Genomic DNA, 23,906 nt, shown 5'->3' on the forward strand with positions numbered 1-23,906 from the left:
GCCAGTTCGGCCAGCTTTTCATTGAAAAGCTGGATTGGAAATTTTGTCTTTCACTGAAAGAAAAAAATGCCTTGAAATGAAATAAAGGGTTGAAAAAAAAACATGTTTAAGAAAAAAACATCTCCTAAAGTATTACGTAACACCCACGTGTGTGTCGACCTCAGTTACACTGGGGATTCCCCACTTGACTAGCGGACCTTGAGCCTTAGCAGAACAAGTTACGTGAGATTTCGTCATCCTTAATAAGTTTGACTAGTCGCACAACTTCTGATTACGTGACAAACACTTACGTCTTGAAAAAAATTAATAACGCCTGCTAGTTGCAGGGACTTTTAATTGGTTGCTATGCTTATACTAGTGCCTATGTTGTAACTACTTCAAATACTCAAAAGTATACCTATTTTCTCTACTTCAATCAACTATTTAGGGAATTTTAGCCCGGTGAAACCTGTCCTCGGCTAAACAACTGAGCTAAAATCTCTTCTATGCAGATCATACTTCGGCAAATTTTCAATACTTTTACCTCAGTTTGCCTGCTGCGTAATAAAATAACAAATACGCTTAAAAAAATCGCTAAGCGAAGAATAGACCAATTCAGTTGCTTTGTTTTCTATTGTTTTGCAATAATTTTCTAAATGAAGATTTTTTTCAGATTTATGATGGTACTAACTCTTTATCTCCCAGAATTGTTGAGATCACAGGATCATCTAGTGATAATCAGTATATCAAGTCATTTCAATCTACCGGGAACAATATGTACTTAAATTTTCAGTCAGACTCTAGCATCTCTAAATTAGGATTTCGAGCAATATGGACTACGGTAAGTTGGAAGCTTCATTTCTTTGGTAAATCCTTAAGCGCTTCCTCGCATTTGAAATGGGATCTGGTGTATCCCCCATGCAAAATTCTCCGTCCAGATTATTTCCCCCCTACGATAAATTCCCCCAGAAAACACCCTGGAAATCCTTCTGAAAAATTACCCCTCGCAGAAAATTCCACCCGGGTAATTCCAGATGTTCATTAAAAGGGAAATTGTAAGTTATTTATTGACTTTAGTGCATATACCAACAATTTCAAATTGGTTTGTTGCTTCCCACTTTTTCAGCTTTGTGCTTGAGTATTCAAAGACTGGACTGAAAATAAAAACGTTGAGCAAGTTTTGCTTTTTTTAGTCAAAATTTTCGATGAACAGATATTTTGTTGAATTGGTTCTTAATAAGTAATTCATGTGTACAGAGACGATATTATCCTTTTTTTAATTTAAAATTTACACAGGTCTAGCAATTATATGCCCTTTGGAAAATATGCATGCAAATAGTTTTTTAATACCTATACCCTCAGCTTCATTTGTTGCACTAACTGTAGTGTCAGTAATAATAGTATTACCTTCTGGCTTGTTCAAAATCTGCCATAACTTTCCCTTAGGGGTCAAACTTAATAGTGTAAGCCTTTCTTCAAATATAGCTTTGTCACCTATTTGAAAATCTTCATGCTGCAAGTTCCTTTTGATTTAGTCCAAAATACACTTAAGTATTCCTGGAATATTAAAAACTTATGTAGCAAAACTAATGCTGAACAAAATTTTGACAAAATAATCAAATCTTGTCCAAAATTTAACTGCCATCCAATACTTGAATTTTCAAGCAGAAAACTGAAAAAGTGAGAAGCTACCACCCAATTTACAAGTAATTGTGCATGCACTTTAACAGCGATAAATAACTTTCAATATCCCTTCAAATGAACATCTGGAATTATCCAAGGGGATGACGGGTTGGAATTATCCGAAGGACAGTTTTCTGTGGGGGTGTCTTTCAATAGAGATTTGTCCGGAGAAAGTTTTCTGTTGGGAAATTACCTGCAGGGGAGTTTCCCGTGGAATTTTTTTCCGTAAGGAGAAGGGGGATTATCCGGGGAAATATGCTATGAGAATTTGCCTTTAATGGGAATACGGTGAGAGAGAATTTCCGAGGGGGGGGGGAATACACCAGGAGAACACGCCCAGACCAGTTTGAAACAAAGGATTTCCTAGGGATAACGATTAAGTGTGATGACAACTGGAATGATAATTGACCACGATAGACTTTATTTGTCTTTGAAATTTGTCAGCTCTTCTCAAAATTTGTCAACTCTGAAAATTGCTTGATTTAATTTTATCCCTGATTAGAAATTGAAGAATAGAGTAAAATATTTCAAGATGCCCCAAAATCCTAAAATAAATGTTCAAATCAAAGAAAAAACGGGGTATGAACCACAACTTTTATTTACCCATTATGCAATGAACTAATGTGAAAAAAAGCTAATTTGGGCTCCTATTTTACTTTTATACGTGCTCAGACATCTACAAACTCTTTCGTTTGTTCTTGTGTTCCAAAAATTGCTTCGAATATCTTTGACACCACTGATTAGTTAAGTTTTGTTACATACAAGTTAAGTTTTGTACTTTGAAATATTGACGAGTTTTTGATTCAATCAATAAAAGGTAGTTGGAATAACACTAACAAGGTAATGAATCATCATGAAATTCGATCGGATATGGTGTTTTATTTTCATTCTACCGTCTTGATTTTTCGTTTTCTTTAATAATTTGAATTTAGATGCATTTTGTAACAGGATAAAGGAACGAAAAATCTTTTTATTGGACCTTTTACTGGACAAATGAAATAAAAAACTAGATCGAAAATGATGCTCCACAGAGGGTACTACTGCCAGCAATTATTTATGGGGCTCCACAAGGACGAGTTTCTATCCACCTGCTTATGCGTTAAATATTTGTGGAAGCTACACCAAAGGGATTTGTTTTTATCTAATACATGGTTCAAGCCAAATTTTATTGTTGAGCAAATCATACAAACTAAAAAAGATAACTTTTCTGGGGGATGAATAAGCCAAGCTTATGGGAATTAGTGTGTCAACTGCTAAGAGCATTATAACACATATCCATCTATGACATCACGGTATATTTTTTTTCTGTTTGGCCTTTTTCTGTTTGGTTTCTTCTGTCACCAGGATGTTTCCCATGTTAGAGGTGTTGAGATATTTGCATAGAGACGAAAAAAAGGAGCAAAGGCCATATTCCTGGTAATTAAAATAATATATTCATTTATTCAAAATAACATTCTATTCTAATTACAAATAGTGGTTCTGGTTACTCTAACAAGTAACCACGAAATTAAGAAGAATATGGTGTCTGTCCATTTTTTTTCTTTCCATGGGTGTCAATCACTTTTACTAGTATTTAAATATAAAAAAAATGAACAAGTTTTTTCAACTCAAAGTATAAAGCAGCACTAAAACTTAAAATGAACTGAAATTATTGGGTATATGATGGGGGTTGCCCCCTCCTCAATACCTGGCTCTTTGCGCTTAAGTTTTTTGGTACTTTTAAACAAGGTTCTTATCCTTCTATTTAAACAACCTTGTGTTTTAGGAGTCACTATAGAAAATTAGGACAGCATTCAAAAATTAGCGTAAAGATCGAAGTGCTGAAGAAAGGACAAGTCCCTTCATATACGGGATAATTTCTGTTTATTTTAAGTTTTAATGTTGCTCCTAACTTTGAGCTGAAAAACTTGTTTTTTATGTTTAATTGCTGATTCTTTTTGAATAATGCCGGGAAATCTGGCTCCACCTTTACGGAAAAATATTCCCCAACAAAAAGATCTTCCAGACAATTTTATTCCTGGTAAAATTTACCCCGGACAATTCCCTATGCAACTCCACATGTAAAATTGAATCGTCAAAGAGGAAGTAAGACAAATATAAAGAATTTCTTAGAGGAATTCTTGCAAGTTCCCCCAGTGTAAACTTTTCCCCTGAAAAGCTAACCCCCCTCCCCCGGAAACTTCCCTCCCCATGAAGAATTCTCCACGTGGAAGATCATCCCAATAAAAATTCACCCTCTCAACCCACCTGAAAAATGGTTGCAGACTTCCCAATAACAAATACTATGCCTGCACAATAGGCAAATCTTATAACTTAAAGAGCTTTCCCCAGGAGCTTTGAAGAATCATGCTATCTCATTGCGCATTGCTATTCAATTTTTCATCTATGCTGAACAAAATAACAATCTCAAAAATTTTGATTGGACGATTTTAGGGATAAAAGTGGCTTGGGTGGGGGGTTAGTTGCCGTCCCTTCTTTTTAGTCACCTAAAAAGGGGACTACAACTTTTAATCTGTTATCTTTCTTCTGGAAAAACACTAAATTCTACACTTTACGTATAGGATCTTGAAACCCTTACCTCAGGGCTCTCTAATAGGATGAATATGATATTGTGAATTTCATTACGATTTTTTTGTCTTTTCGTGGGTGTTCCGCCCCTTTTTGAAAATCAGGTAAATTTTCTCAGGCTCGTAGCCTTTGGTGGCTAACACAAAACTTAATGAACCTTATATATATTTGGAAGCAGCATGATAAGGCGATTCTTTTTATATATTTCAGAGGTTCAGGTACTATTAAGCCACGCTACTCTTTACTAACAGTTTGTTTCCACGAGTTCTTTAAACACAATAAATTTGAAAAATTACCTTAACCAATAAACCGTAAGCTATAAGTCTGAAATAATAAAATGAAATGCTTAAAATTACTAGCTAGACAAAGTTTATATAGGAAAACATTATAATCCTACAAACTTTGGATAAATTTTTGCATCCTTTTTTCTTTATTGATGAATTGTGCTGAATCTTAAGGCAGAAAAGCAGTTCCTTAGAAAAAGTGTAAGGATATAAGATGGATACCTTAGATATTAAGTATTAATTTCCTCTGGAATAATTACAAAGACACGTTTTCAGGGGGGATTCTAAGGCATTTCTGTAGAGAACACTTGAGAAATGTTAAGATACATTAAGGGGTCAAACTTCCCACCGAAATTTGCTTAGGAATACAAAGCAGCCTGGAATATTTACAAAATGGTTTACTAAAAAATATTTTTTAAAGATTGCTCAAATATTTTGTGTTTTTTTTTAGTGTGGAGAAGTTTTTACAACCAATACTGGAGAAATAACTTCACCCGGCTACCCTGGGATCTATCCGAGCTTTGTTTATGGTTGTGAATATGTGATAATTGTGCCAGAGAGCCGAGCAATACTGTTGGCATTTGATTTTATTGATTTGGGATGGCCTTATGATTATATCCATGTAAGTATAATGTGTGAGTAAAAACGATTATTTACTGATATTTTAGAATATATTAAAAAAAATTATGAGTTTTAAAGATGCCTTCACCCTTGAATGCAAAAATGCTCATTTGATTTTGTACCTAAGTCAGAAATGCTTAACAATGAGTAAAGTTTATAAGCAAAAATACAATTTAAGTAAAACACAAATATATATATGATTTCCAAATTCTTTATACTAAGTTTTCTAGCCTTCTCTTGAAGTTGTAAGAGTAAGCTGAATTAGAAGCGTGCAACGAATAAAAATTTCCTTCATACAAATTATAAGCATAAAGTGATTAAAGAACAAATTCTGATTATACGGACAAATGCATACATACTTCATTCCTGAGCTACATATGGAGTTACAGTAACAAAATAGAACAACACAAAATAAACTTTTCGTTATACTTTTTATACCATCTTAAACAACAGTGGAGAAAAAAAAGTAAATTACCAAAAACTGTTAAATGATTAATTAAATAAAAAATAACAAATTAAAACTCATAATTCGAATATAATTTTTTTAACTTTGTTTCTAAATCCTTCATATCATTTTACCTAATTAATTATCTCACTATTACTCTTGCATAATATCATTCCTCGTTAAATAGTGATAACTTAGACCTTGCAATGATGGCAGTCGGAGTAGAGGACTCTTATGCTGTGCGAGTATCGAGTAGTGTAATTGTGGTACTCAGAGCAAACCTGAGACATGCTTAAGAGGCATTAACTACTAACACTGCTAACGACCCATTAGAACACCAAGCCGCCTAAGGAGAACACAGGTACGCAAACTCCTCCTCTATCCCAATCTATTCAAAGCTTATATCTTTACGCCGTCCAAGGAAGTTCCAGTTTCCATCAAGTCTTTTCTAATAACGTCCTCCCACTCCACCGGAAAAGACTCGTTTTTTGTTTGGCCCTAGATGGTTGAGCAAAAAGAATAAATTTTTGTAATCTATTTTCCTGTCATCTACCGAACTTGACCTAGCCATCCTAGGTTTTTTCTAATTTTTGCCCTAGGAAGTGAGATTGAAACATTTGAGATACGGTCAGTCAGTCAAGTACCCAAAACAATATTCAAGATACACAACTAGAAATTTATCAAGAAAACATCTAAAAATCCTTCTCCGTTTTTGGGAGTGCCTCTGCTTCAGAACTCACTTTGCCTTCCAGTAGTCTAATCTTGGTTAGAAAGATTATCTTCCTATTATTCTAAACTTTCTTTTAACTATGAAAAAATACCCTGGGTCTTGCCTATTCTATTTTTAATATCTTCACTGCATCACCTATCCTTCTAAAGTTTGATCGTCTTTCTATATGATTTTTATTTGTTTGAAGATAAGCGAGTTTTGACCAAAGATGGCCTTAGCTATCATTATTCTGTATTTTGATGCAAGTTTTTTTTTTGTACAAATTTAGGCAATTTCTTATAAGTACCTCCTACATAATTTGGTAATCTTCTCATTCGATAATCAATTCCATCGACTCTTTCAAATTTTAAGCCTTATCTTGGCGAATTTTTTATGACTAGTGTGTGTGTATTCCAATGATAGCTATTTATATGGCTTTGTTTGATGTCGCTGTTCTTATTAAAAATGCAGGATTAGCTACGATAATGAATATGCTCGAGTTCTTCATTATCCTTCTGGGAATAAAGTATTACACTTGTTGTAAATTGAGCTCTGTAGCTATCTCTATCATTAATTCTATTTTCTTAATCACTAACAACAGAAACAAAAATTGGTAAAAAATAAGCTCCATTTGCGTTCATTGAAATATTAACTGTAAGGGCATTTTCTATAATGCATTGAAGATTCGGATTATTATCGTGGTCACCTTTTTAAAATTATATTAGGGAATATTTCGAACTTCTGTTTTTTTCTTATTTATGAAAAAACTTGACATCTCAGTATTCCAATCTTTTTTTACCCTATTTTTACCACTTAAATTTCTAATGAATTTTTGAGCTTCCTCATTCACTTTCTTATTAATATTAACTTGTTCATTGAAATAACATTCTACGTTAACCTTCACTTCATTATGTAATATCCAGTAGTTGGAATTTGTTTTGATTTTAAGAATTTTTAAGTTCAATAGAATCTTTGTTTCTCATTATGGTGAATAGATTTTTTAAATCTGAAATAATTTCATTCGCTTCTTTTATTTCAATTTCTAACCCTTTTTTAAACTCTGGAATAATATAAAATCTGTAGGGTTCCCTATCATTTTGACGTTTTGCATTACACCCTAACTCAATCAAACTATTTTCTAGTAAAATTTTATTATTAGGATGATTATTTATTTTATTGAATAGTTCATCTTTTCTACTAACAGCTTTTATGTCAAATAGTTTTGCTGCTGCGTGTACTTAATGAATTGTCTAACTCGATATTTTATTTTTATATCTTAATAAATTCGGATTTACGCTGTAAGCAGCTTTTAATCACTTCTGCACTGTCAACCATTTATTAGACGATTACTTTGTTACAAAAATTTCCTAGATTTCAAAACAGTCAAGCCTGAAGAATTATATTGTTTTGGTTATATTTATTACTTAGAAAATTTATCAATTAATTTCCGTCTGTTACAAATGGAAATGAATTCACAAAATATTGTTTATTGTATGCGATTTAAAAAAGATTACTGCTACTGCTTCAACGACTTGAATAGTTTCAAAAAGAAATAATGTACCTGTGATTAAAGGTATTTTTGCACTATGTGGTTGAAAGAAAAATAGTTTTTATAAAAAGGAAGCAATGAACAAAACCCTAGGAAGAGCAAAAAGCTGGGTAAAGGCAAATCAAAGACAAGGTTTTAGAGGAAAAGATTAAAATTAATTTACTCCAATTTTTCAGGGATTGATGATTTAAATAGAAAATTGATAAAAAATGGCTATGCTGTTTCAAAAGATCAAATAAAAAAGAATTATTGAAAAAACAAATATTTATACTTTACACCACCCCTCTCATCACACATTTCAAAGAAGACAAGTTTATATACATGGTACTTATGAACAGTGGCAAGCCGATTTAGTTGATATACAACAGTACAAAAAGAAAAATAATGATTTTAATTACATTCTTACTGTGATTCGTGGCTTTAGTAAATTTGCTTGTTTAATTTCTTTAAAAAATAAAATAGTTAAGAAAGTTTTTAAAGCTTTTAAGGATTTATTCAAAAATAGAAAACCTAAAAAGTTTCAAACAGATAAACATAAAGAATTTGTTATGGAAAACCTTCAAGTATTTTTAAGAGTAACGATATTCGTTGGTTTTCATCTAAAAGTGAATTGAAAGCTCAAATAGTGGAACGATTTAATTGAGATATTAAAGGGAAATTATGGAAATATTTTACTTACAAAAATACTGAACGTTGAAATGATGCATTACCGTCATCTGTTGACAATTATAATAATTTATATCATATATCAATCAAAATGAAACCAATAGAAGCTAGTAGGAAAAGCAATGAAAAAGAGACGTAAAAGATTCCAGACATAGAACCTCAAACAATAAAACATAGATTTAATGTTGATGATTTGGTTAGAAATAATAAAAAATAGAGTGTTTTAATAAAGGCCATCTTCCGAAATATGTGACGGAGATATTCAAATTTCTACAGTTAAACAGACAACTCCTATTACATATGAATTATCCAAAAAATTGGGCGAGTTAATTTTTGGTCCTTTTTATGAAAAAGAGTTTTCAATATTTATCATGTACTAATAATTTTTCTTCCTTATAATTTGATATATATAAATGGATATTCGGGATTTAACAAGCTGTTAACAAATACAGATAAGGGAAATACTAAGATAAAAGGTTAGACAGAATGGATTAATACAAGAAGAATTTCATGATTTTGCTGAAGAGTTAAATGCTCCGGTTGTTGAAAAATGAAAAAAAAATTATGTTCAAATGATTAGATCAAAACTTAAAAAATGCTTTTAAGCACCATCTTCACAACTGGAAGGTATTAAACCATTACCAGTACCATCACAACTTCAAGGTATTGAACCATTAGAAATACCAAATGTAAAAACTCCTGATAAATCACCAAAAGTATCAAATCTTAATTTGAATATTAACACTAAACTGCTGAGACAGGGAAATGAAGACGACAAGAAGTATTATCATTACAACAAACTTCTTTTGAATTGCTAATCATTACCTAGAACATCCTGAGCTTTTTCAAGATGCTACTAAGAAATTGGGTGAATTAAATCTAAAAAATGGTGGAAAAAAGGGCGTGGAATACGTGAAATTGCTTAACTAGCTGATTTTGTAAAACTTCATAGGCATAGATTGTTAAAGATTGCTGAAATCCTTAAAATAGACAAAGAAATGCCACAAATAAGAACTGGATTGTATTTAAATACAAATGAAATAATTTACCGATGATACTGTCTAAAAGGTAGAAGAGCTGCTGGAAATACATCAGATGAGGTTAGAGACGAAGCTTTAAGTTTATTAGATTCCTAAGTAGAAAATAAAATATAAGAAAAATGAGTATAATACAATACAGTATAATATCAAAATTATCTGAAAATTTAATTAAAATAATTGGTTCTTATTAAAAGAAACTTTTCGTCTTAGAAAAATATTCTATTAAATGGGTCTGATTATTATTTAAGGTAATAAAGTGGAATTGAACAATCTTGTACAAGTAATCCGATTAGATCGTAATTATGATTATGAAATTGTATTAACGCAGTGTGCTTTATGGTATTCATGGCTTACTATTAGTGACAAATTTAAAAACAATACATTTGAGTTTAGACGAAATTTAAAAGATGAACTATGGATAAATGTTGTGATACCGAATGGCATGTAAAATGACGAGTGTTTAAAATATTTTTCAAGTCATTACTTAGACGTTTCTAGAGAAAATTACCCAATAATTGTTTTGTATAATTCTGCAACAATGAGATTCGTTATTACTGAAAATAATCATGATTTTAACTTTGAAAGTGATTTAAGTATTATTTAGGTTTTTAAAATGATGTTATATTACCAGATAAAATTTATGAAAGGACAAAAGTTGCAACTATTACAAAAAATGTAAATAAAATCAATGTTCATTGTTGATTAATCGATACTTCAACCGTTTATGGGGTTAGATCTGTTGTAATATGGACGTTCGTACCTAATACAAAACCAAATTTTTTGATCGTAAAAAAATCTTAAAAAAGACAATATCAAACAGATCGTGGTAACGAACTGTTGTAAGGACCGAACCGGCTCAATAGTAACCAAAACTCTAAAAAACGGAATTTTGATACCAATAGTTACATCAAGAGAATTACATTGTAATGCTGATTTTAAATATATAAGTTTCTTAAACAAAAGTTAAGAGCCTGAGAAAACTTGCTTCATTTTAGATAATAGGGGGAAACACACCCTAAAAGTCATAGAATCTTAACGAAAATCACATCATCAAATTTAGCGTATCAGAGAACCCTGCTGTACAAGTTTCAAGCTCCTATCTACAAAAATGTGGAATTTTGTGTTTTTTGCCAGAAGACAAATCACGGATGCGTGTTTATTTGTTTATTTGTTTGTTTGTTTTGTTTTTTTTTCTTTTTCGCTGGGTTGATCGTATCAAACCAATGGTCCTAGAATTTTGTGAGAGGGCTCATTCTAACGGAAATGTAAAGTTCTAGTGTCCTTTTTAAGGTACCCAAAGAATTGGAGGGCACCTAGGCCCCCTCCCATGCTCATTTTTTCCCAAGGTTGTCGGATGAAAATTCTGAGATAACCATTCTATTCAACATAGTCGAAAAGCCTTATAACTGTGTCTTTGGGGACGACTTACTCCCCCACAGTCCCCGTCGGAGGTGCTGCAACTTACAAACTTTGATTAGTGTTTGTATATAGTAATGGTTATTGGGAAGTATACAGACATTTTCGGGGGAATTTTCTGGTTGGGAGGAAGGGTGGAGAAGAGGGGGTTATGTGGGGGAAACTTTCCATGGAGGAATTTGTCATGGGGGAAGAAGATTTCCATGAAGAGGGCGCAGCATTTTCTAGCATTATTTAAAAAGCAATGAAAAAATAAATATAAAAGTTTTTTTCGAGTGAAGATAAGGAGTAGCATTAGAACTTAAAACGAACAGAAAATATTACGCATATAAGGGGTTCACTTCCTCCTAATACCTCACTCTTTACGCTAATATTTATTTTACAGCCTTTGTGATTCATGGGGACAAAATTTAAGCTTTAGTATAAAGAGCGAGGTATTGACGAGTGGGCGAAGCCTCTCATATACGTAATAAAAACATACGAATATAGAAGTTTTTTACGTAAGCTAATTCGTAAGTTACGTATATCTTTTACTAATGATAACGTTTGTAAGAAACTAAAAGTTCTAATTGCCTCGCCTTTTTAAGTACCCAAAAAAATTGGAGGGCAACTGGGCCTCCTCCCCCTCCTTTTTGCTCGAAATCATTCGACCAAAACTATGGCAACCCCATTTAGCAAAATAAATAAATATCCAAATTTTGCTTTAATTATTCATCTGCGGAGAGCCGAAATCAAAACATAGATTAACTAAAAAACGCTCAAAAATTAAATAGAAAAAAACTTTTTTAACTGAAAGTAAGGAGCGACATTAAAACTTAAAACGAGCAGAAATTACCCAGTATATGAAAGGGGCTTTTCCCTTTTCAACGCCCTGATCTTTACGCTAAAGTTTTTACTGTTTTAAAAAGTAGAGTTGAGAGAAAGAGTCAATATGAAAAAAGAAAGAGTTAATAGGACCTATTAAGTGACCCCGCTAGTACATTATAAAACCAAAAAACTCTTATTCCCCCTCGAAAGGTTCAAGGACCAGGAATACTAGGGGTGTAAAAAAGTGTAGTTTAAGTAACAACCGAATAAGAGATATCAATAAGAAAAAAGATCGATTTCTAGAGCATATAAGATTAAAGACAGACCATACCTGAGACTTGGGAATCAAAGCGCAGAGAAGACCACCCATAAAACATAAAAAAAAAACACTCAAGGTATATAAACTCACAGAGGAAGAGAAATTAACAAAGAAATTATTTTGTTCGACTTAAAAAAAATTATTCTTGAAAACTCTTTTTAAAAGTCCCAAACAAGTAACATCCCTGTACTGAAGAAGATAGTGAATTCCTGACCTGTTAGCATGTAACAAGGGAATTAAAATTTGACCATAGAGTAGGGGTAGAAAGAATACAAATATTATTTTAAGAACCAAGTTTATATGGGGCTTAATCAGACACAGACGGAGCATTTTTCTTAATAGATTATGGAAGTTCTCCCTTAAGCTGACGAAAGACAAAAGATGCACAAGAAAAAATGTAGATACACTGTAGGCATAGGAGCGGTTCTGAGGATGCGGCTGGTGTCCATAAACAGACGCCGTACTTTAAAAGGCATTACAGAAAGCAGCCACAGAGTTGAAGGAAAAGAAGAAATCCATACAATAGGACAATACTAAATCTATGACTGGACAAGGCAGGAAAATTAGTTTTAGAATTGATCCGGGAAAGGTGTGTGCGAATTTTTGTATCTTACTTGGATTCCGTAGCACCTTAACCCTAACCAAGGCTATATGGTGTCTACAAGAAAGGTTCTCATCAACCAAAATACTAAAAAACTATAACAACTGATCCTTTGGGTCCCGAACGTTCTGTCATTGGCAAAAGCAATGAGACAGTCTTCATTGGATGTAGCATCAAACCATAAGGAAACTTTCAGACTCCATTTGCAGCATAAAAGAGATCTGGTGTACTTTATTGCCAAAATTAGAACAGTGACGTAAATCAGGCATAAAACAGGGGCAAGAACAAATGAAGGACACTGTGTTTTTCTTCAGAATGGCTCTGAAGAAGCGCATAAATTGAAATACATCTACAAGAAAAGTGTGGTTCCAACCAAAAAAAGTATTTGATCTTATAACAATATGCAATAGTTTCTAAAGAAGAATATGATGGGTCGAAGAATCAAAAACTTTACGAACCTTTGAGATTAAAGCTGCCAGGATAAGACCAGAACCTATTTTCGAATGAATTAAATTCAAGATATTTATGCAATCATGGTTTGTGGAATGATTTGATTAGAACACAAGCTGAAAATCATGTAAGAACTCCCCTTGCAGAAAGCTAAAGGCCTGGTGTTCTTGACTGCCAAAATTAGAGCATTTACTTAAATCAGGAATAAAGCTATGCCAAGGACATATCCCTGAGGGACACGATATTCTACTTCTGAAGGGCTCTGGAAAGGCGGATTAATTGAAATAGGTCTACGAGAAAGATACAATTCCAAAGATACGATGTGCGATAGTTTCCGAAGAAGAATATGGTGGGTCAAATAATCAAATGCTTTGCGAACATTTGAGATAAAAGCTGCCAGGATAAGACCAGAATCTATTGTCGAACCAATGAAATTCAAGACTTTTATGCAAAGTCCAAAATTGGAAATCATGTAAGAACTCTTTGGAATTCAGAACACAAAGAAGCTTAGATATCGTAGCCTTGTCAAAAATTGTCCTGTAAGTAGATAGAAGAGAAATTAGAGAAATCAAGAGATAGAAGAGAAGGCCTATAATTAGTAGGATTACACCAGGACCCACATTTGTGCAACACTATAACCACAACTTGCTTGAGAGATTCAGGGAAATTACTTTTTCAAAAGACAGATTGACAAGCTTAGGCAATGGTGAAATAATAGCAGGCAAAATGGTATGGATAACCCTTGTAGTAATTCCGTCTAGCCCTGAAAACGACGATGTTTTAAGAGGATACCCATTACGAGCTACCTCAAATTTGGAAATAGGGTTCAAGACTATTGAATTTAAACATGGGGGTCCAGGATAGGCTGTGAAATAGCAACGAGGAGCTGTAGGACACACAGAGGAACCAGTCGTTTTTCCAATATTGGCAAAATGAGACGTAAGATGAAGCTGAGCATATTCTTCTCATTGAACTGTTTCACCACCGACTATTAGCGTCTTTGGAACTGAAGGTGGAGAAGGATTAAGTCTAAGAACGAAATTATCAATATACCATGTCTTCCTAACATCGTTTTCACACTCAGAAAATATCCTGCACAGACTGAGACTTGGCTTTCCAACACAGAGAATTAAACTTACTCCTATAGCCCTTGAATTGCTGGTGATGAAATGCAGATAACGAAGCCTTGTAAATTTCCCGCAAATAATTTTTCTTTTTCTAGGTTTTATGGAGACTTGGGTCATCCGCGGATTAATTTGTGCCATTCTTTTCGAAGTGTTAGGCAGTGGACTCTGTTGGCATATTTCTAGCATATCTTCTATCTCTAAATCGTAAAAGAAATTAAAGGATCCATTAAAATCTGAAACTTAAAATAAACTATCCCATGGCTGATCAGTCACACGAGAATTATATAGAGTATACTTACTATACCCAAAATGAAAAAGTGTGATATAATTTGGTGGCACTTTATGCAACGCTTTATCACAGCGGTGAAATGATCAGAAATATTACAAACTAGAACCGGATTATCTAAGATATCTAGAACCGAAAAATATAATAAATAAGTGACGCATGCGTCTCAGTAGCGCGGGCTGGTATACAAGTTGAAGGTAGATTTCTCGCTGAGAGGATAATAAAAAAAATCTCTAGCCAAAGTAGAATTTTAATCAAGCAGGTTAAGGTTGAAATCTCCAGTAAGTATTAGTTCCTAGGACGGATGTGAACTTTCAAGTTCCACTTTTCTCCTTCGAGAGTCCGTACGTGCTACTCTTGTGGGTACATCTGCCATTAGTTTGAAATCTTTCTGATCGTTTTTAAGATCTGGAATATCGGTAATATAGTATCCACATCCAGTAAAACTGAATATGATATTTTTTCATAAGTAATTTAACGCGAAAACAAGATATCCAGCTTGCTATCCAATAAAAATGACGATATGCAAATACTATTATGAATTATCAGTGACACGCAGTAGGATATTTTAATAATATCTTGAATATACAAAAATATCAACCCTAACTAGTAAATTTCAATTTAATTGCCTTCAAACAAATTTATAATGCGTGATATAAATCTTGGGAACGCGAAAGCACAAGGTTTATGCAGGGGCGATAAAATAAACTGATCAAATCTCGCAAATATTATAGGGATGGATTTAAATGGACTAAAAATTGCGCATGGACACCGTCCAACGTCACGAACCTAATATCGATATCAGCTTTTCAATCTCCAAATTCTCTTAAGTTGCTAAAATGCAATCTCCATTTAGGTACACTACCAAAAAGGATATGCTTATCTCACCTTCCAATAAATATCTGGGACCACTACTCATTAATTTGCAATATCAAAACAATCTTACGGTCTTCGATATTGAAGATTATATCCTATTATCTACTATTACCAATATATAGACAATTTTTTCTCTTTTAAATAGTAGAGTTGAGAGAAAGAGTCAAACTTTAACGTAAAGAGTGAGGCGTTGAGGAGGGAACAGCCCATTTCATATATGGATTAATTTTTGTTCGGCATTCAATCGACTCACAAAGAGTCGATGGATTGGATTATCGAATGACTAGATTGCTAAATTATGTGGGAGGTGCTTATAAATAATTGCTCGAATTCGTAAAAAATAAAAATGATTTAACATAATTGTTATTGATTTACTCTGTTTTGATAAAAAATTATGTTTTAATTACAGATTTAACTGCATTTTTGAGAACTCTAGTTACTAAATATACATCGAAAATTCTTTACACCTACCATGGAAGATATTTCACAGAAGAGCAAAATTTTGAAAATCAATGTTAAAAGGTAAACCGTGCCGAAGATCCTGACAGCATTATGCCAAAAACAGGATTTAAAAATGAATTCAAAAATATAGCAAAACAAATGAAAGTATCTTACTGTATTATAACTGATTTTGAATCGTACAATGAAGAATTCAATCAAAAGAAAGGTAAAAAGACAATTAATGTAGCTGAGCCAAACCATTTGCTCATGGATTTCAAGTATGTTGATCTTTTGATACAACCCAAAATAAATGTTACGAATACTTTTGTCATTTTCTAACTACCATAACAGAAGTTTGTACAAAAATAGCCAATGAGTATGAAAATAAACAGAGAGATCGTGGTCATACACAAGAAGAAATAAGAGAAAAATGGAATAATACAACTATTAAAAGCTATCATATTTGTGAAAAGGAAATAGTATATAATAATTTTTAGTTAGATCACCACCGTGTGACTTGTAATATACGTGGATCTACTCATGCAGAATGTAATAAAAACATTAAATAAAAAAAAATAATAAAAAATTTAAACGAAAAGAAAATACTCCGTACATGAAATTACTCCGTACATGAATTTCTCCGTATATGAAAAGGGCTGTTTCCTCCTCAACGCCCCGTGCTTTAGGCTAAAGTTTGACTCTTTCTCTCAACTCTACTTTTTAAAACAGCAAAAAACTTTAGCGTAAAGAGTGGAACGTTGAGGAGGGAACAGCCCCTTTCATATACGGAGTAATTTCTGTTCGTTTTAAATTTTAATGTCGCTCCTTACTTTCAGTTAAAAAAACTGGGTTTGTTTTTTCAATTTCTGAACATTTTTGAATTAATGCATGTTTTGACTTTGGCTCTCTGCACATGAATAATTAAAAGGAAATTTCCAGATTAATATATATTTTTTGGCTAAATGGCTTTCTCATAATTTTGATTGGACGATTTTGAGAAAAAAGGGAGTGGGGGGGGAGTAGGCCTAGTTACCCTCCAATTTTTTGGTTACTTAAAAAAGCAACTAGAACTTTTAATTTTACGAATGTTTTTATTAGTAAAAATACACGTAACTTACGAACTAACTTACGTAACTAACTTCTAAATTCGTATGCTTTTATAACGTATATGAGGGGTTCGTCTCCTCGTCAATACCTCGCTCTTTACACTAAAGCTTAAATTTGTCCCAATTCGTTGAGAATGACCCTTGAATCACAAAGGCCGTAGAATAAATAGTTGAAATCAATAAAATTACTTTAAAGTAAAGAGTGAAGCATTAGGAGGAGGTGAACCCCATCATGAGCGTAATAATTTCTGTTCGTTTCAGGTTTTAATGCTGCTACTTACTTTCAGTTGAAGAAACTTTTTCATATTTATTTTTTCATTGCTCTTTTAAAAAATGCTAATAAGAATCCTGCTCCCCGTTCATGGAAATTCTCTTCCCCCATGACAAACTCCTCCATAGAAAGTTCCCCCCGCTTAAGCCCCTCCCCTCAACCCATTCCCCTCCAACCAAAAAAATCCCCCTGAAAGCGTCTGTACACTTCCCAGTAACCATTAATATGTGTAAACACCGGTCAAAGTTTGTAGCTTGCAGCTCCTCCCACGGGGACTGTGGGGGAGTAAGTCCTCCCCCAAGACAAAGTTATTAAGTTTTTGACTATGGTGAATAAAATGGCTCTCTCTCAGAGTTTTGATTCGGTGACTTTGGGGAAAAAATGAGCATGGGAGGGGGCCTAGGTACCCTCCAGTATTTTTGGTAACTTAAAAAGGGCACTAGAATTTTTAATTTTCGTTAGAATGAGCCCTCACACGACATTCTAGGATCACTGTGTCAGTACGATCACCCCTGGGAAAAAAAAACCAAATAAACACGCACCCGTGATCTGTCTTGTGGCAAAAAATTCAAAATTCCACATTTTTGTAGATATGAGCTTGAAAATTCTTCAGTAGGGTTCTCTGAATCTGATGGTGTGATTTTTGTTAAGCTTCTGTGACTTTTAAGGGGTGTTTCCCCCTATTTTCGAAAATAAAGCAAATTTTCTCAGGCTCGTAACTTTTGATGGGTAAGTCTAAACTTAACGAAACTTATATATTTAAAATCAGCATGTAAAATTTGATTCTTTTGATGTAGCTATTGTTATAAAAATTCCGGTTTTTAGAGTTTCGGTTACTATTGAACTGGGTCGCTCCTTGCTACAGTTCGTTACCACGAACTGTTTGATAACTTTGATCAAGTTTAGTCTTGCTTATCAAAAGTTACAAGCTTGAGAATATTTGCCTGAACTTAGAAAATAGGGAGAAACACCCCCTAAAAGTCATATAATCTTAACGAAAATTACGTCATCAGATTCAGCGTATCAGAGAACCATTCGGTGGAAGTTTCAAACTCCTATCTATAAAAATGTGGAATTTTGTATTTTTTTGCCAGAAGACAATTCCCAGATGCGTGTTTTTTTCTCTTTTTTTCCCAGGGGTAAGCTTATTGAATCAATGGTCCTAAAATATCACGATAGGGCTCATTCTAATGGAACTTGAAAATTCTAGTGCCCCTTTTAAGTGACTAAAAAATATAAGGACACCTAAGCCCCATCCCCCGATCATTTTTTTTTACACAGTCAACGTATCAAAATTTTTAGATAGCCATTTATTCAGCATAGTCGAAATTCCTACTAGCTATGTCTTAGGAGATGACTTAATTCCCAAGAGTCCCAGGGGAGGGGCTGCAAGCTAAAAACTTTGACCATTATTTACATTTAGTAGTGATTATTGGGAAGTATACAGATGTTTTCAGGAGGACCTTTAAGCTTTGGAGCGAGGGGGGTCAGGGACAGGGGCTTACGTGGGAGGATCTTTAAATTGAGGAATTTATGATGAGGGAAGAGTTTTTCCATGAAGGGGGAGCAGGGTTTTCTTGTCATTTTAATAATCCAATGAGAACATAAATAAAACAGTTTTTTCAACTGTAAGTAAGGAGCAGTATTAAAACTTAAAACGAACAAAAATTATTACGTATATAATGAAGTTTGTCTCCTCCCCAATACCTTGCCCTTTACACTAAAGTATTTTTAGTAATTTCAATTATTTATTTTACGACCGTTTTGATTCAGAGGCCATTCTTAAAGAATTGGGACAAAATTCAAGCTTTAGTGTAAAAGGCAAGGTATTGACCAGTACCTAAAAACTGACTAAATTGAATACACAATTCATTTATCCATTCTTAAAAATTTAAAAATAAACAAATGTTTTATGAAAAAACTACAAAATTCGAATAGAAAGTACTATTGTTGATAAAGAACCTGTTAAATTAATGCTTAATAGAGAATAATTTGAGCCATGGAAAATAAAGAATGAAGATGTCCATATAATTAAATCATATCATCAACTGATTCAAAACGGTGGCTTACTTCTATTTTTAATACAATTAGTAGCTCCAACAGATAAGGCTGCTCTAACAAGGAGTACAGCTGCATTAGGTACATATGCTGGAAAGAAAAATGTTGATAAAATTGCTGATTCTTCAAACACTAAAGGTGAATGTTTAAAATTACCAGGTACGCACAAAATTGCTGGATCTTCATCAGAAGTGGTTTTTGAGGCTCCAAAAACGCCATAGACCCAAGAAAATACAATTAGGAGTTGTTAAAATACTTAAACAACGTGGAAGACCCAGAAAAGTTGCTGAAGCTGAGTATTCACAATTCAAAGAATCTTTGCTTCCAAAAAACGGTTAAAGTCAGAAATAATCAAAATCACTTTTTACCGTTGACAAATATTTATATATTGAATGAATTAAGTCATATTCCTTATTTTCGAGGTTTTTTTTCTCGAGATAACTTAATAAGTAAAATAAAGAAAAAGGAATGTTGTGCAGTCAATTATGACTGTATGGGATTGCCTGGGACACATTAGACTTGTTATTGCAATAATCTCAAGTACTCATTTGTAAAATTTTATTATTGTTTTGGAATCCAGCCAGGAAATGAAATCGTCAACTACTGAAAGACTTCAAACAAGCAAATTGCCTATTATTCTACTCAAGTCCAAAACTTTAACCTTATGAATTGTGGTCATTAGAAATATTGGATTTAGCAGGAATATCAAGAAAAAAGAACTTGTTTGGGATTAATAAAAAAATAATGCTTTTGGAAATATTGCTCAAAAAGACTGAAAATTAATATAAAATTCTAAAAAGTGAGGATTAGAAAATATAAGAGAAAAGGCATAATCCAAAGAAAGAAGAAAAGAAATCCTGTTTTAGAATCCTTCTGAAATGAAGTGAAAGGAAATCCCCTAAAAAAAAATATGAAATAGATTGTGATGGAATTATCTCACAGGACTAAAATAGTCAGGATTATAACTCTAAAAAAAATGCCAACATGTCCGTAAATTCTTCTATAAAACTCTTGAAAAAGATAAAAAATGAGGAATAAAAAACTGAATTTAAACATAAAATAATAAAAAATTAAAATTACAAAATATAAGGGAAACAGCCTAACTCAAAGAAAGACAAACAGGGTTCCTGTATTTTAAGCCTTTGGAAATGAAAAGTGAGGAAGGCCTCCCCACGAAATCCCCGTGAAACAGAATGTGGGGAAGGATGTTGCAATACTAGAAAATTCAGGGCTATGACTTACAAAATTCCAAAACGTCACTATATCCCAAAAAACATAAAACTCTTGAAAAAAGATAAAACATAAGAAATAAGAAAAAGCTGAAAATAAACATAAAATATTAAAAAGTTAGAATTACAAAATAAAAGGGAAATGGACTAATTCAAAGAAAGACGAATAGCACTCCCGTCTTAAGAGCCTCCTGAAATGGAATGAAAATGAAACTCCCCTGAAGTAAACTAAAAAATAAATTAAAACCTATAAAAAAATATAAATTTCTGCAATACAATGAAAAATAATAAATAAAAAAGCGGAAAATGAACATGAAATATTAAAAAGTTAGAATTAGAAAATATAAGAGAATCGGCCTAATTCAAAGATAGACGAACAGGAGTCCCGTCTTAAAACCCACATGAGGTGGAGTGACAGGAAGGTCCCTTAAAAAAACACCTACGAAATAGACTTTAGGTTGGGGAAAATCTTTCAGGGCTAGATTATTCAGAGTTTTGACTTTAGAAAATGCCAGCAACTCCATATATCCCACGATAAAACATAAAACTCACGAAAAAGAACAAATAACGAATAAAACAGCTGGAAATAAACATAAATATTAAAAAGTTAGAATTGTTAAATTTAAGGGAAACACCCTAATTCAAAGAAAGACAAACCATGCTCCCGTCTTACAAGCCTTCTTAAAGTAAGTGAGAGGAGGAATTCAAAAACCCCGTGTAATAGGCTGTGGGGGTAGAATCTTGCAGGACCAGAAAAGTCAGAGTTATGAGACTTTCAAAAATGCCATCTTGTCCGTATATCAAACGATAAAACATAAGGCTATTGAAAAAGATAAAAATATTGAAAAAAGCTAGCTATAACCATAAAATGTTAAATAGTTTGCATGAAAATGCAAGGGAAACAGCCTAATTCCAAGAAAAAGATGAACCGGAGTCACGTCTTAAAACCCTTTTGAAATGGAGTGATTGAAATACCCTCCCGAAAAATCTCAGTAAAATAGACTGTGGGAGAGGGATCTTGTAGGACTATAAAAGTCAGGGTTATGACTTCCAAAAAATGACGAAGTGTCATTTAAAAAGACTTACTGTAGTGTCTCTTAGGGATTTTGTTAATATTTATAGCAATACCTAATTATTATTATATTTTCTTTGGTTGTGGGTGAATCAAAAAATAAAAATAGATGATCAAGAAATTCCTTTTATAATAACGGTAAAATTCTTAATGAGCATAGATTTAATGGTGAAGTTTGCGATGTTACATTGAAGGTTGAAGGAAGTTCTTTGCATTGTCATAAATCGATTTTATTTATACATGGTTCTGCGCTCACCGAAATGAGAAAAGCGGTTGTAAGGAAAGTAATATTTGTGAAATATATATAACAGATCTTGATTTTGAGAGTATGTGATTGGTAATTGTGTTGCGAGAGCAACATTTTGGTTTTGTCGTTTTTTTTTTGCTTTTTTTCTTAGCACCCGATTTCAGCTTATTCCTAGAAAGTGGTAAGGGTCTAATCTCTGCGGCTCCTACGGAAAGTGTGGACCTTAGGCTGGATTGACGAAAATGACTGCATTTTGGAAAGCTTCGCAGAACTCTTGCCTACGGCCAAAAAACTATTTTTTCTACCCGTTTCTGTTCGTGACTTCATCTGAGTTTATTATTCGTTTTTTTTAGACCTGGGATTGTGGCAGAGAGATGGCATGAGATGTGCCTCTTAAACTTTGAAAGTTTTCTCATTGCTAAATAAATTAGAGTTTATCCTTTGCTAAATTCTAAGTAATGACGTTAGAAACTTGGCCTACGGCAAAAAAGTCAACTCTTGAACTAAGACAGATAGATTTTTTTTTTCGACAACATACGATAGCTCTCAATGAGCTGATTAATGGATATGCCATCCATTTTTTGGTATAAGAATTCCTTCATGAGATATATCAGTTTGAAAGGTTTAAAGGGATTGACAACTTCAATAGTAAGGTACACACTGAAACCATAAATAGGCCGATACAGAAATGGTATCAAATGTGCCTCTTAAACTTTAAAAGTTCTCTCATTGCTAAAGAAATTAGAGTTTATCCATTGCTCCTTTCTAAGTTATGACGTTAGAAACTTGGCCTACGGCAAAAAAGTCAATTTTTGAACTAAGACCGATAGATTTTTTTTTTCAACGGAAGTCGATAGCTTTTAATGAGCTGATCCATCTTTGGTAGAAAAATTTCTTCATGATATATACCACTTTGACAGTTTAAATGGGTTGACAACTTCAGTAGTAAGAAGCACACTGAAACCAAAAATAGGCCGATACCATTGTGAGACACATAGGGGAGTTTTAAGCAACAGTTGGCTGTTAGCTAAAAATCATCTTTGGGAATGAGGGGTTCACAACTTTTATTAGCTGGTATACCTATTATTTGTTTCCGGTGTATTTGATGGTAAGACCAATTAGTTCCAGTGGTAAGACACGTAGGGGACTTGTAAGTAATAAACTGCTATTAGGCTACAATCGTCTTCAGCGATGAGGGACTTGCGACTTTGCTAGTTACAATGAGGGGTTTGCAACTTTTGCGAGTTGGTTTACCTAGTATTTATTTTAAGATCCTTAAAGATCAGCAACCTCAGCGATTAATCGAAGCGAGTGCCCTCACTGATATAATACGTATATCTTAGGTAAAGGTAAATTGACGAAATTAAAACTACTAAGATCGTATAGGCCAAATGACAAGATTTTTAACTATGAACATAGTATTTATTTTGTGGCTATGTCTGCAATTTAAAATTGGTTATTATTATAGACTAGATTAGCTTGTACCTTCAGAAACGTCTGTTCGATTCACTTACAATGCCCTGATGGGTTCGGTGGTCTTACTTTCACCAATATAAGACGTAGAGGGCCAAATGCTCCCTCCAGTGTAAAAATCACACAGCTTTAGTCCCTCGTGGCATAGCTGTTTTAGCCAGAGGCTCTACAAGTCTGTTATTGTCAGTATTTGCCCTCAGTACTTTCTGTGAGGACTAAGCGCAACAATATTTGGCCCACACTGTCATAAACCCTTGGTTGTACCTTCCGGAACTCTATCACCACTCGGTGAACACACCACAAATGGTATAGGACCCATTTCCTATACCTAAATTTTACTCTCTCTCTCTCTCTCTCTCTCTCTCTCTCCTCTCTCTCTCTCTGTCTCTCTGTCTCTCTCTCTCTCTCTCTCTCTCTCTCTCTCTCTCTCTCTCTCTCTCTCCTCTCTCTCTCTCTCTCTCTCTCTCTCTCTCTCTCTCCTCTCTCTCTCTCTCTCTTTCTCTCTCTCTTTCTCTCTCTCTCTCTCTCTCTCTCTCTCTCTCCTCTCTCTCTCTCTCTCTCTCTCTCTCTCTCTCTCTCTCTC

At 33.5% G+C, this 23,906-nt stretch overlaps 1 protein-coding gene across 1 annotated transcript in view; it reads left to right on the forward strand.

The window, feature by feature from the left end:
- LOC136035845 (cubilin-like) overlaps positions 1–9,992 on the forward strand; it is a 97,833-nt gene extending 87,841 nt beyond the window's left edge. The window contains exons 4-6 of the mRNA XM_065717805.1: positions 653–820; positions 4,966–5,149; positions 9,793–9,992. Coding sequence (XP_065573877.1) covers positions 653–820; positions 4,966–5,149; positions 9,793–9,992 — 552 coding nt within the window. The remainder of the gene's footprint in view (positions 1–652; positions 821–4,965; positions 5,150–9,792) is intronic.
- The last annotated feature ends 13,914 nt before the right edge of the window (positions 9,993–23,906 follow it).

The sequence above is a fragment of the Artemia franciscana genome, chromosome 14 (genome assembly GCF_032884065.1).
Source record: "Artemia franciscana chromosome 14, ASM3288406v1, whole genome shotgun sequence".
Taxonomy (NCBI): domain Eukaryota; kingdom Metazoa; phylum Arthropoda; class Branchiopoda; order Anostraca; family Artemiidae; genus Artemia; species Artemia franciscana.